Below are 14,845 nucleotides of genomic sequence, written 5' to 3' on the forward strand. Positions count from 1 at the left end.
ACAGGCTGCATCTGTCCCCACGAGCGGAGCGCGCCTCGAAAAACAGCGCATTCGCTACACCGATATAGAGCAGCCACGACAGAGGCGCGACGTCACCGGCTAAGGACCGGAACACGTGATGTTTCAGAATCGCGTATTTGGCCACGAACTTTGCGAGAGAAGAGACAGCCTCTCCGAACCCCGTTCCCGTGGAAGGCATCGAACGAGCTGACGCTGCCGTGCAGAGAAGCGAGGCGCTGCGGGCGGCTGCGCTGCATCGGCTTCTCCACTAGTTTCCGGTAGGGTGCGGGCAAGCACATCGTGCGGAGTATGGAAAAAAAAAAAAGCACAGCTGCAGCTGAACCCAAAGCTCGCGTTCGCCTCTCCCTCTCCTCATCCGCGAGCACTGTTTTCTGGCTCCGGCTCGTGTTGGCTCGCAGCGTCAGCCGGCGCAGCCAAGCCAGCAAGCGCGCCGCGAACGGCGACGACGCTAACGACGCTAGCCCTCTCTCTCCGCCGACGCTTTTTTTCTTCTCCGTTAGCGCCGCGGTTTATCGCCGAAAGGAGCGCCGGGTTGGGCGTGTGTGGCCGTGTGCTACCGTCGCCGCTTTGGGAAGGTTCTTTGCGTGCGCGCTCGGTATCCGTCTCTCTGCACTCCTGGATTCGTCCACCTCACTGTGCTGTGCAACGCTTCCGAGCCGATTGTGCGATCCGCTTGCTGCGGTGCAACGTCGGGCTCGCGCGCGCTCGGGCGCGGGCGAATTTGCACGCTCGTTTCGCGGGGCCGGCTGTGGCGATGCCGTCGTCGGCGAGTGCGCGTCGGTGTCGACGGCGGCGCGCGAGCCGGAGCTGCCGCGCCGGCTTTGGCCGCCATGCGTGATGCGTTCACGGTGCTCGTCTAGGACCCACCGTCGTCGGCCGATGGACGCGTGCGTCGGGATTCCCACGTGAGTGTCGACACCCATGGGGATCAGCCGCGGCTCTGAGCGCTGGACGCCGCCGGCCGACGTGCGACCCAGACTACCGGTGCTACTGCGCAACCGCCGCCAATCGTGCTGCTGCTGCCGCCGCTACGGCTACCGGTTTTCGGCGTCGTCGCCCGTGATTCTCTTCTTGGTGGCTTCGGCGCTCCCGCTGCTGGCCGGGTCCGACGCGAACGGCACGGAGGCAATAGCCAACGAGTGAGTACCTACCTTCCTGCGCGTAGCTTCAACCGCGAAGCGCTGACCTTCGTTTGGAAAGTCTTCTGCTGAAACCAAATGCCGAAGCGCGAATGAGAGCTGCTGGTGAATGGTGCTTCACCCGCAGGGTCCGGTGCAAGCAAGAGAAGTCGCACCTACAAATCTGAACGCCAAGCTCGATTGATGCTTCTGCTGCCTTAAGCGAGTTCTCTGGGTTCAGTTCTCCCTAACTAGCGGATGCTGAAACCTGCTTGATTAGAAAAATCATTAGTACTCGCGCATTCACACATCTAGCCGCCCAAGGCGAGTATTGTGGGTGACTCACGCTAAGCATCAAGTGCAATCGGAGAGACCCGAGAGTGAAAGGTTTCGGTCAAAGTTCCGGTTTGTCTCTGCGCTTGGCTTCGTGTACGTTTTGCTGCAAAACACCACGATACGGCTGTTTTGCAGGAGAGCTCAGTGGAGCTGCATTGCATTGCGCCGAATTATAGCCTAAAGACTACTTGAAAATTGAATCACATGTGCTTCTTCCCTCAGGATGATGACATTGAAGTGCTAACACGACGACACAGCACTCAACGTCTGTACGACCCCGCCAATAACGCGCGTTTGTGTCGAAGCGATCAAAATAACACCACATGCAGCTGCCTAAACGTCAGCTGCCTAGGAAAGAGAAGAACAAAAAAAAACGCGGTACTCCCACGCCGCTGCTTTATTGTGCTCCCCGTTGTGAAGCAACCGTGCATTTCGCATCTGGAAGATTAGCAACCGTTCCAGGCGTGTATTCCCTGAAGTCACCAAACCTGCGGGAAAACTACGCCTGCTTACCGGCGTTTGAAGCGCGCTCTTAGATGCGACTAAGGTCACGTGCCTGGGTCACGCGCTTTCTCGACGGAGAATGTAAATTATTGCAAAAAGCGAGCCGCGCTTTCGAAGAACTCCCGAATAGTTCATAAATCGACTGGTTCAACTCGATCAAATCGCGCTTGTTTCCACACCACCGGGGTTTCCCTAGCAAATATTTATGCTACGAGCATCCAATTTCCGGGTATTGTTGTTCGTTCATCAAGCGCGCGATGCATAGATCTCCGCAGGCAAAAAAAAAAAAGGAAGAAAAAGGAAAGAGAAAAGAAAGCGTGTTGCAGTTGAGCTTTGTTTCTGCCGGCGAAGCAAACGGCGGCAGGCGAGGGGAGGGTCAGAACATCGGCCCTGGAGCGTGAGTAGGGCTGCTGCTGCTGCTTCGTCGCATCGACGCGAGGGCCGCGGCCCGAACCTCGCGCGCATGCGCACGCGCGTCCTCGGTGCTCGTGCGAGCTGCTGCGCATGCGCACTGGGAGTCAGCAGCTGCCGGTACTCCCCCTTGTCCCTTTCTCCCTCCCCTCTTACATCCTCGCGTGCGCTCCTCCTGTGCTAGGAAAGAAGCTGGCGCTCGCAGCATGCTGCTGGTTTTCAACGCTACGCTGCGCGCATCTCGTTTTACGAGGAGGAGGGCGCTGGTCGTTCGCTGGTTTGAAAACTGAGGGGAAGGCGCGTGTTCTGCGCGCCTCGCACCGACTTCGTTGGGCTGCGGCGTTTAGCCATCCCTTCGCGCTTGAAGGAGTCCTCGCTTCATCCTCATCACTGCATAGGCCGTGAGCTGCTACACTCTTTAAGAAAAATTACACCTTTGGGTCGTGTCTTGCCACACAGCATCTGTCTTGTGTGAATTTCCTTTCTTTAACGCTGCGAGCCCGGCACTTCCAAGTCACGAACGGAATGCGCGTTATCAGTATGACAGAGCATTCTCGACAGGAAATTAGCGAGCGCAGCGTTTACAGAAAGGAAACGCAAGCAATACAGTTGAAGATTATTGTTGTGTGTCAAATATACACCCCCAAGGGCGTATATTTGTTTAAGAGTGTATCTTTTCAGCAACAATTGAAGCCATTCGTCAATGACTACACTCTAAAAAAAGTTTACACCCTTTGGCGCTTATCTAAACAATAATCTTCGTCTGCCTTTCTTGCGTTTCCTCTCTTGAAAACTCGGCGCTCGCTACTTTTCTGTATGAAATGCTGTGTCAAGTTGATAACGCGCCAGCCGCTCGTGACTAGGAAGTACCGGGCTCGCAGCGTTATAGAAAGGAAATGCGGGCAAGACAGATGACGGTTAATGTTTGGGGACAAAACACAACCCAAAGGGTGTAAACTTTTTTTAGAGTGTAGAAGTTGGAGACACGGGGGGGGGGGGGGGGGGAGGAGAGGAACAGTTTTGATTGAGGTGCATTGATAGCGAGAGTGCTTGCAATTTGGCCGTAAGCCTTGTCATCATTGCAGCCCGTGTAAGCCGTTGGTGACGCCATACATTCCAGCTACCATGTCATCCCCCCTTCACGTAATAGACTTCAACAGCGCTCCCGTTTTTCTTATCGATTGGGCTGGCTACCGCACTTGTCGGTTCCACCATAAAAAATAATGATAAATAAAAATAAACCAATAATCGTTGATGGAGTCCTAAAAAACAATTTTGAGGCTGCCGTCACGGAGCGTTCAGCGTACACCAAACTGCTGTCCTTCCCGCTAGAATTTATTTATTTATTTATTTATTTATTTATTTATTTATTTATTGACAGTACCTACAGCGCCCGTAAAGCATTAGCATAAAGGGGAATAGAAGCGTTCGAATGACAAAGAATGCGTATGCGCAACGAAACTCAGATTGGTAACGTTTCGTAACTGTTCGGAATACAAACAGTTAATCATAGTGGCTAATCAATGTTTGCAAAAAGTATAATATAAAACACAGAGCGAAAGAAAGAACCACGCTCAACTCTGACGCCACGTTGACTAAAAAGAAAATTACGAAGCGAATATGAACATGTTGACGGTGAAGCGCAGACAGTTTCTTGGGCAAGTTTATTCCCTTCGAGAGTATTTCGGTGGAAGAAGGAGCACTTGAGTCACTTGAACCTGCATGCAAGCTCCCGTACCTTCGAAAAGAGGTCTGTACGGGCATGTGTGCACAGGCTTCTTTGTGTATTTTTCTTTCTGAATACGTTTCTTACCGTAAAAGACCTTGTAAAATACGAGAGCTGTAAGGTGTATCCGGAAATAATTCGGGATTCACCTTGCAGTATTTAAAGAGAAATTTCAAATCAATTTTGACTGATGATGCATTCTTTCAAAGCTCTATTATCGTCAAGTTCGTGGTAATAGTTTATTTCACTGGAAAATGCAGGTCAAAGCTACATTTTTTTTTTCAATTTCGCGCAGGTGAATTGGCGCTGTTCGTCAGTGTGACGTCACAGATTTTGAAATCATTCTTGTCTTTCTGAGTGTATGTGTGTGTTCTGGCTTAACAAAAGTTATCGAAAGTTTAACGTCAGTATTTGTCTGCTTTTAGAATGCGGCGTATTCCGTCTTTACCAATAGAAAACCAATAGAAAACATTTAGCTGGGTACGAGCAGCTGCCGTCAAAATCTGTGACGTCACGGCAAGTAGGTGCGAGAACTTCAAGATGGCGTCGCCAGCTGCCTGCCGTTTTTGCGTCTATTCTGGTCTACGAAGCCTCCATTCACGCCAAGAGTGGCTGTTTTGAATATTTAAACGGGTAACATACATGTTTGAATAGTTATTTTGTTAATTTTCTATTTATTTAATACTGTGAACACATGGTCCAAGTAGGAGGGGCAACAAGTACTACATACAGTGGCAACAAGTGAGCCAATGAAGGATAGTACAACAATCAAAAATAAATGATCACAGATTGGGACCTGGTTTCAGTTAGACAATAACAGTTGTGCTATAGTACGGGGAAAGAAGGAATGCTTGTATGTGTTCGTTCGTGACAAATACGGTGTTACAAACACGCTTTCTCTTCGAGACGTGCCGTTAATTTCCAGCCTAATCCTTACTGCGGCACGCAAACACACAAAAAAATCGTCACTGCGTTCATCTTTATGTAACCACACTTATCATCAACAATATTCAAAAGCTATGATCACGGAATGTCTTTCAAGAAAGTGTTCGCCTTTTGCTGCTAGCCACTCGCTGATCACGGCGCAAGTATATTGCGCATACTGAAGGCTGGTCGTCCGACGTTCTTAGAAAGCCAGCAACTTTTCTTCATTCTACAGAATGTGCCCAACGCTAAAGAATGATATTGCAAACGTTCTAGACTTCGTGGTCGCGGCAAATCGGAGAGAAGGGGAGCAGCGCGTCCTGTAGAGAAAGCTACTTGCTTATGCCAATGTCAGTGAGATTTTAACAGCGTTTTCCCGTGGGTAGTTGATTGTTTATCTGTAAAAAAAAAAAAAAATACGTGTATGACTACGACTTCGAAAGCGAATAAAAAAAAAATCAGCGTTGTCATTTTTATATGGTTTTCATCCCACAGAAGCCCAATATAAATAATATACTGTGAACAGTACGCGTCGCCGCATGGACGGGTTTGGCTATCGTTTCCTCGTCTAGTAGGCCCAGATTTTGCGTACGAGAGACATACAGCGAAATACTGAGTGTAATACACCGGTATGTGCTGATTCACTATTTCTAATTAGGCTTACTTTAATTTAGCCTGACCCGCCGTGGTCGCTCAGTGGCTATGGTGTTGGGCTGCTGAGCACGAGGTCGCGGGATCGGATCCCGGCCACGGCGGCCGAATTTCGATGGGGGCGAAATGCGATAACACCCGTGTACTTAGATTTAGGCGCACGTCCAAGAACCCCAGGTGGTCGAAATTTCAGTCCTCCACTACGGCGTGCCACATAATCAGAAAGTGGTTTTGCCACGGAAAACCCCATAATTAAATTTTTTTTTAATTTATCGTACTGTCATCACCGAGCTCCCATGTTCGCCACTCCGCGCTAGTATGCGCATCTCCATAACCTAAAACGTGAAGTGATGCTAATTGGCAAAAGTGCATTATGGTACTAATTCCAAAGTGCTTCGTTATAGCGTTCCGAAGCTTGTGTAAGACAACAATTAAACTTTACTGAAAAGCATAAGCAGTCTGTAATGGTGATGAGCCCCGCCTGCTATCACCCATATGCCATCACCGGTAGAATGCAATGATTGTACGCTCTTCAACCACAGTAGTAAGCTCCCTGTCAGGATTTGGCGTATGCCCTTCAAGCGATTTTTACTCTTCTCTAAATTTCATTCTCATGATCAGGGTCCCGAGTGAGTAATTGATTTAGGTGAGCGTACTCCTGAACAGACTCTAGAGGATGACTGGCGATCCTGAATTCTTGTTCTCTTGCCATGCTATAGAACATTGGCTTTGTCTTCTGTATATTAATCTTCAACCCCACTACTACACTTTCTCTGTTAAAGCCCTCAATCATTTGTTGTAATTCGTCCCTTATTGTTGCTCAATAGGACAATGTCATCTGCAGATCGAAGGTTCCTGAGATAGCCACCGCTGAGCCTCACTCCCAAGCCTTCTCAGTCTAATAGCTTGAATACTTCTTCTAAGCATGCAGTTATTTATATTGGAGAGATTGTGTCTCCTTGACTGACCACTTTCTTGATAGGTAACATTCTTCTTTTATTTTGGAGAACCACGGTAGCTGTAGAATCTTTGTAGATATTTCTCAATATATTCACGTGTGCCTCCTGTACTAATTGATTATGCAATGCCTCTATGACTACTGGTATCTCTACTGAAACAAATGCATTTTCATAATCTATGAAAGCAAAATAGAGAGGTTGATTGTACTACATAATTTCTCGATTACCTGATTGATGACACGGAAGGGATCCATTGTAGAAAAGCTTTTTCTGAAGCCAACCTGTTCTCTTGAATGATTGAAGTCAAGTGTTTTCCTTATTCTGCACCATTGCAGTCACCATAATGTGAGAATTCGTTGAGGCGTACCGATAAAGTAGTCACTTTCGCTATTCGCAAACAAAAACACGTGGGGCTTTCTTGGGCCCATTGTCATAGTGTTTTTAATTTTGCGGGCACGAAAGACTATCGCAAACCGCTGTACCGCATTAAAAACTTATGTAAAACTTTTAACACAGCGTAAAAAACTTTTACGCTCTGTGAGAATAGCTGTACCCCCATGACCTCATGGACCAGCTCGCCAGAATCTCGCATTAAAAGAGACGCCCTGCAAATAGATGAACGTCTCTCTCAGCCACCTAATGGACCTTACAGGGCAAGCGAAAGCTTTTATTATGGCGACTGGCATTTTTAGCACACTAAGTCCAGTTTGGTGTGGTGCCATCTAAATGCTATCGCATGAATGTGACAGTGTTTGATAGCCAAAATCCTAAATCTGTCGTGAAATGCGCTTTTGTTTCGGTTCAATTTCCCGCACTGCACTTTCCCCACTCTGTGCAAACGTAATAGCTGGAACGATATTGCATTTCGCTGCCGATGTTTTATTGGCCGATGCGTGGGTTTTGACCTCCCAACTTAACAATGGTCCTATGAAAAACTTAGTGGAAAAGAAAGGCAGTTTCACCCAAATGCTGAATCGATGACAGCGGCAGCACAAGTCAGTGTTTCGCTTGAATTGCCAAGACGGTGTTATAACTACAGACACAGGTGCGACTGTACGTGGATGCGACGTGCGCGTGGGCCGCGAAAATTTCTGGCACCCGTGAAGGCTTCAACGCGCTGTGCAGGACCCTTTAATTGCATCGCACAGGTGCATTTCGCTTTCCCCCCCTTCCTCCCATTCAAATGGGACTTTCGTGGCCGCGGTAATCGAACCTGCGACCTTGTGCTCAGCAGTAGAACACCACAGCCACCGAGCCACCACGTCGGTGTGCAAATATTTCAGCACACTTCTTTTCTCGAAATCGGTGCAATCGGATCTGATGGCGAAAAGGTTAGTCTTTGAGTACTCTTTGTGTGCCAATCTTGAGCGAGAAGCACCCCGTACTATTGCACGGAACTGCGTCCTGACTCTCATTTCGTATTAGTAAGATATTGATGAGGGCTAGTTGGTTCATACTTAGAACTGGGGTTAAACAGCGCGAAAAAGACGAGGACACAAGGAAACAAATACCACAGACAAGCGCTGACCGCCAACTGGAAGTTTACTTGAAATTCACCGGACATTTATACCTTTTCTCAGCATAGGCATGCGCACATCAGTCGCAAAAACATCTGCAAATCAACAACATTATAATCTTTCTTCCAAAAATGTGATTTCTTTTCTCGACAAGGCAAGAGAGGGAGTGCTTACACATTTATCTCCTTCCCTTCTAATGTGAAAGGCCTCTACTATTTCCCTTTCCCTCTTACGCTTTCCTTTCCCTATGAATTTTATCTTTTCAAATATGGGGATGCAGTGACACTTGTTACAGTGTCCGGCTAAATGACTCCCATAGCCATTCTTTAAGTTACTGCTGCGCTGGCGAGGAGCTTCTTGCGCCTGATGTGTGCATGCCTATGCTGAAGAAAGGTATAAATGTCCGGTGAATTTCATATAAACTTCCCCCGGCCACGGCGGCCGCATTTCGATGGGGAGTGAAGTGCGAAAACACCCGTGTAGTTAGATTTAGGTGCACGTTAAAGAACCCCAGGTGGTCGAAATTTCCGGAGTCCTCCACTACGGCGTGCCTCATAATCAGAAAGTGGCTTTGGCACGTAAAACCCCATAATTGTTTTTTTTTAAATAAACTTCCACTTGGCAGTCAACTCTTGTCTGTGGTATTTGTTTCCTTGTGTCCTCGTCTTTTTCGCGCTGTTTGACCCCAGCTCTCATTTCGTATTACGCCGAATCTGCATTTCAACATTATTTGAATAGATTTACACATAACGTCACGTTCTTACTATATCGGCAGAGTGTATGCGGAGAGTTTTTTTCACTGTAAGTGTGAAAGCTTTTAGTTATGTCTGTATTTTTTTTACCTATGCACTGTGCCTTTGAATGGTCTTTTTAATATGTGTGCGTGTTTCGCTATCATTGGGGATGGTGCCAGAAGCCAAGTTTCCCATACTGTCGCATTCGATAAACGACTATACAACAAATTCTTGGTTATTCAACACAAAAGACTCCTTAGCCGCAGCCTTCCCCATCGATCTGGACAATTTCAATGAACCTAAGCCGACTTTGGGAAATTTTCTTGGAGTACAGGGACGACGCCTGATGCACGCAACCATGTGGACACTGCGCAGCCCACGCGGACACACAATGGCGGGCGCCTTTTGTGCGATGTAACATGCTAAATGAATCTCAGCGTCTGCTAGGACATTCTTTGCAAATATGGGCGCAAAACAGAAAACTGGGTGTTCGCGTCATGTTAGTGTCTTTTTTTTTACTCGTTAGCTTGGCAAGCGAAAGCAGGTGTGCATTTTTAGCAACACTTAAAATATTCGAAGAATCGCAAACCGCCCGGTTGGCAGTCTAGCTGAAGAGCTCCGTTGTATAATGAAATGTCCTTCTGGATTTATTCTTAGCTCGGGCTGGAACGTGCGTGTGATGTGTTTAAAAGCGGAGTTCTGTCCTTTCTTTGACCCGAGAGGCGTTTTGTATGCAGCGCATTTTATAACGGCAGATAATTTTTGATATTTAGTTTGTGAAGTGCTGCTCTGAGAAAACGAATAACAGCAGTTCCGTCCTTGCCTTTTCGCGTTAAGTGCGTGGTTGCCGTAAGAGGGGGCGTTGCATGGAATGCGCAGGACTTTTTTTTTACATTAATTTTTTTTTTAAATCACCCTTGACATATAGCACGAATCTACTCATTGAGATGAATCACTTGAACTGGCTGACAATATTTAAGCTGGACATCAAAACGCATAACTTAGTATTTAACAAACTTTTCCTGAGAATCGTCTTCACTGAATATTTCAACGCACTTGTTGCAATTCACGAAATAAAGCCAGGTATCTTAAGAAAGCACATACCTGGGAATTATTCTTGAAACTAGCGCCAGTTTTGAGATAAGTGATTTCAAAGCTGCGGAAGAAATGCACTCTTCTTCCATCTACTTTTTCAAGAAACCTTCTTTTTATGCATTGAAGCTCAGGTAATAATGAAACGCGAATGCATTTTCTCGCAATATTTGGGAACGCATATCTCGAAACTTGTGTCCTTCTCAAAAGTCTTTCAAAGTGGAAATGACTTTGGAAGTCGTTTAAGATTATTTGAAGAGGAAGTATAAGCCTTAAAGTAATTAGTTTAAAAGCTAATTATCGAATGTTTGTTAAGTAGGAAGACGTTCGTCCGAATATTCCGTGCAAATGTTGTCCACCTCTGGGAGTAATCCAGCTCAAGAACAAGCGGAATTGTGCTACATGTGGCGGGGGAGTTTCAAAAATCCTGTTTCTTATAGAAAGAAAACCGTATATTATACTGAGTGTCCTTTATAGCATAGAAAACTTTCAAGCATTGCTTTTGGAAGATAGCACAATTCTATGCTCGTCGGTTTGATTACTCGACGGTCGCGGGATCGAATCCCGGCCACGGCGGCCGCATTTAGATGGGAGCGAAATGCGAAAACACTCGTGTACTTAGATTTAGGTGCACGTTAAACAACCTCAGGTGGTCGAAATTTCCGGAGTCTTCCACTACGGCGTGCCTCATAATGAGAAAGTGGTTTTGGCACGTAAAACCCCAAAATTGAATTTTCGATAACTCGAGGACCCGGACATTACTTGGGCAAGAAATTGAAATGCATGACAGATTACCTAACAAACTATTACTAATTTAGGTTTAGTCATGCTTTATTGCAAGGAATAACGCACTTGCGATAATGATGCAATGTTTTGGCAATCTATAACGAAGCGTTTTAGTCACCGAAAACTCAAGGCGCGTCTATTTGGAACGAAGTCTCAGGATGACATCAGTTTCGAGATATTTATTTCTATAGCGTGCGGCGAATAGATTGGCGTTCCGGTTGCTTTGGTTCCCTGAATTGCATAAAATGGGCTTCGTTAAAAAGAAAGAACGAAATAAAAAGAAGATGGAACAGTGCGTTTTGACGGCCGCTATTTTGAAACCAGCGACACCCTCATCATTTGTACCTAGTGGATATGCCTTGAAAACTCGCTGAATACAATTAGTGCACTGCAATATGTCCGGTAAAGTAATTAACTATGAACTTATTTCGTATTCTTTGTACATAATCGATTACGCATATCGATTTCTCGTCCAAATAATGTCGGCCTCTGCGAGAAACGTGGCTCAAGTTATAGAATTGTACTGCAGGCCACAGGTGATATTTTTACATCTTGTACGGTTTAAACAGAAAAGCCAGCAGTTCAAAGGAGTGGGATTACGGTGCAAAAATCGTTAGCTGTGCGACTTACAGAGCTTTGTGTATTGTTCGTTCATGTCTGTGTGTTGCAATGTGTCTATAAATGTATGCTGAAGTTATTTGCTTTCCTTAGGTAACTGAGATCCAGCTTTTCCGAACCTGTTACTCTTCGTCTTGTTCCATAACAACACATTTTTTTTATTGTTGCTGTTACGGTATTAAAAAAGAAAGTAACACCCGCCGTGGTAGCCTAGTAGCTATTGCCGTCGCGCTGCTGAGCTCGAGGTTGTGGGCTCGATCCCAGTTGCCGTGGCCGCATTTGAATAGGAGCGAAATGCGAAAACAAACGTGTAGCCTGCATTAGGTGCACGATAAGGAAACCCTGGTTGGTCAAAATTAAATCGGAGTCCACTACTATGGCGTGCCTCGTAATCAGGATATATATATATATATATATATATATATATATATATATATATATATATATATATATATATATGTATGTATGTATGTATGTATGTATAATCTCCCGTGCCGCCGTCGTCATGTTGTCACGCACACATGGGCACATTGACCGAGTTGTAAGAATTTCTCCAACGTTGCGGCTTTGGAATACTCGGTGAAGTATGTGTCGTCTTATTTAGACGAGTTTTGAGCCGGAGAAATTGCTGAAGCTTGATGTATCATTCTGTCTTTTTCTTTATTTCTTTTTCTTCAGATGTGTTTTTTTTTTTTCTTTTCAGCGCCTTTCAACTATATTGAAAAGTTTGGCATTTTATCAGTAGTGTAAAAGTTAGGTAAGTAGTTGTGAAAACTACGGACGGGGCCGTACAGCCTCATTTCGCCGTGGCGCAACATCGCCAAAGGCTTTGCTGCTGGGCGATGGCCTACTTTAGGTCTGCTATGGTCGAATTCTCACGATGGCGGACTGTAAGAACGTTCTTTCGTTGAGATTCATTCCTTTTTTAATCTTTCATTCTTTTATTCAAGCATTACCCCGCATTGGCCCGCAGGGGTTCCAGCAGAGTGGTTGCATCATGGCTATAAACAAGTCTACATTTTCACAACAGACCTCCGCTTCAGGCAACTTGTTGCATTCGCGATGCTTTTCCTAAAAAAATGAGCAGCCAAACAGGCCCGTCCTGGGCCAGTATTGTATTTTTAGTGCGTGATCACTTCGTTTGGAAATAGAAAATGTTTCTTTTATGTTTGTTTATTTATTGATTCCAACTTTATTGTTGAGTATCGGGAACAGCAGCTTTAACTTTAATTTTCTCCGGCGCAAGGAAAGTGGTTGCCAACTCAAATTTTTCGTTGTCGTGGCTTACGCTCTCCGTTATTCTTAACCATTGCACATAAAAGTTCTTTGGTTGTTCAAAGCCATTTGCAGCAGTCTCCACTGTTCCCCCTCCATTGAGCTTGCCGTCGGTTTGGTGGTCACCGATAATGACCTAGCGTAAGTGGTTTCCAGATCCCTGGACCTCACAGGAAGCTGATACGGAAATTTTGCAGGTGAAGTCGTCCAACCGTATTCGTCTATAGTCTACCTACAACATTTTCGCTATTTTCACAACAGATCAATATTTATTCAACATGCGCGATGTTGAGAGCGCCGACAAAAAAGTCATTACAATGGTTTGACGGAGTCGGCGCCCCCGATGGCACACGACAGAACGCTTGAAGTGGAGTAGAAAATAAAGATAGACTGCATATTTATAATCATGTCCATATAAAACCAACAGAAAATGAAGCAAAGGAAAACATCGAGGATATTAACTGTAGTTGAAACTTAAATGTAGAAAGTAATACAGAAAGGGGAAATGAAAGTGGACGAAAATACAACTAGTCGCCGGTGGCAGCCGAACCCACAACCTCTGCATTACACTTGCGATGCACTATCAAGCCGTGTTAAGCCGGTGGCTATCAGTCCGTCCACTAACTTGGGTATTTATCTTTACTAGATCTAGCTCAAGGAGCCATGGGGGTCGGATGTGAAACATCCTTCCTTTTTGTCCGATGGCGTTACGTAACACGTGACCTTAGGAGAGCAGGCACGCGGTTAAAGAAATACCTCGTATGCTACATAATTACATCAAGGCTGCCAGATTCGAGACGCTCGCTATGAATGAGCGAGGGCGAGGGGTCTCGGATGTGTGTATATCCGGCGTCGCGAACTTTTTCTGATATATCACGGCCGCCCTGCTGTTTGGGAAGCGCAGAATCAGTCGATTTTCTTTAAGCTCAACCTTTCCGCACGCCTCGGGCGTTCTCTAGCGGTCCGGTGCTTAGCCAAAACAGCATAGGGTGCAGTCTGAAAGGCTCTAGCCAAACGGAAGTGGCCCGTTTTAACAGCGCCTGCGCAGACTTTCTAAATGTGGCACAACACGAGCCTCGACAAAGGAAGTGCGTAGAACCAGCGCGCCACCTCTCTCCTCCTGCCGGCCAGCGCCAGTTTGTTTGTAGAGGCGCGCTTCGGCTAACGTCTTGCAAAGGCTGCAGCATTGTTTAAGAGCCGGTAAATGGCACTTAAAGGATTGACTACGGCGTATGCACGTATTTTCGCGGTGAATGTACTCCATGGTCATCATAGGGAGCTGCGGAGCAGGCCCTTTTATGTGCCGCCTGAGGATTGCTCCAAACATGTGTCCTGCTTTCCTTCCTGAAACGCGCGTCCTACTTCAGAGAGCACTGCGCCTGCGGACATGTCTAGTTGTGCATTTCTAGTAGCGCCCTTGCATTGCTCAGCTTGAATAGCGCGAAAGTGATTAAAATAAACATAATGCGACTGGAAGCTGGGCTGGTCGGTGTGGATTCGCGGTCGGAAAACAGTGCCGCCATTTAGAGACCGATAATATACCGTGCACTATACGGTATACGACCGTAGAGTACACGGTCCCGTGGATCGGCACACCCTTCGTCACACCCATCTCCGGGATCAGGCCAGTTTCCTGTTGCGCAGTCTCCAGGACTGGCTCACCTTACACGGCGATGAGCCAGCCGAGGAGACGCGCCAAGCGCCGCAAGAGAACGCACGGAGATTCGCTTCAATAATTGAAATACGCGCTTAAAGGTAAATTTTTGTTGCAGAGAGATGTTATTTAGGTACTGTTTGTTGTTTCTCTGCGTAATTCTGTATACAGGGAACAAAACCGGCCACCGGCACATTTGTAAGCATGGTGCAGTTTGGGCTAATATACATGCAAGCGCATTTTTTATGTGAGCGCTGTTCTGTGTTGCAGCTATTCGACAGGACAGCGGCAGTTGTGATCTCAATCAAGTGCGGGTGGGTTCGCCTAGACAGCTTCGCTTTAAATATCGCCAGGCTCCAGGGACTTTCTTGATTCCATTAAATCAATTTTTGGAACGCGGCCATTATGGGCCCCCGCTCCCGGTCTCACCCTCCTGCATCATTCTGGACACGTGTATATAGGTCCCACGTGATCTCAAGGAGAATTTGACTCCTCCCCCCCCCCCCCCCTTACCCAAAC

At 46.5% G+C, this 14,845-nt stretch overlaps 1 protein-coding gene across 2 annotated transcripts in view; it reads left to right on the top strand.

The window, feature by feature from the left end:
- Positions 1 to 529: 529 nt before the first annotated feature.
- LOC126528236 (voltage-dependent calcium channel subunit alpha-2/delta-3-like) overlaps positions 530 to 14,845 on the top strand; it is a 189,729-nt gene continuing 175,413 nt past the window's right edge. For both annotated transcript variants that reach the window (XM_055069215.1, XM_050176122.2), the window contains exon 1: positions 530 to 1,160. In XM_055069215.1, the coding sequence (XP_054925190.1) occupies positions 943 to 1,160 (218 nt within the window). In that variant the 5' untranslated portion in view covers positions 530 to 942. The remainder of the gene's footprint in view (positions 1,161 to 14,845) is intronic.

The sequence above is a fragment of the Dermacentor andersoni genome, chromosome 9 (assembly GCF_023375885.2).
Source record: "Dermacentor andersoni chromosome 9, qqDerAnde1_hic_scaffold, whole genome shotgun sequence".
Taxonomy (NCBI): Eukaryota; Metazoa; Arthropoda; class Arachnida; order Ixodida; family Ixodidae; genus Dermacentor; species Dermacentor andersoni.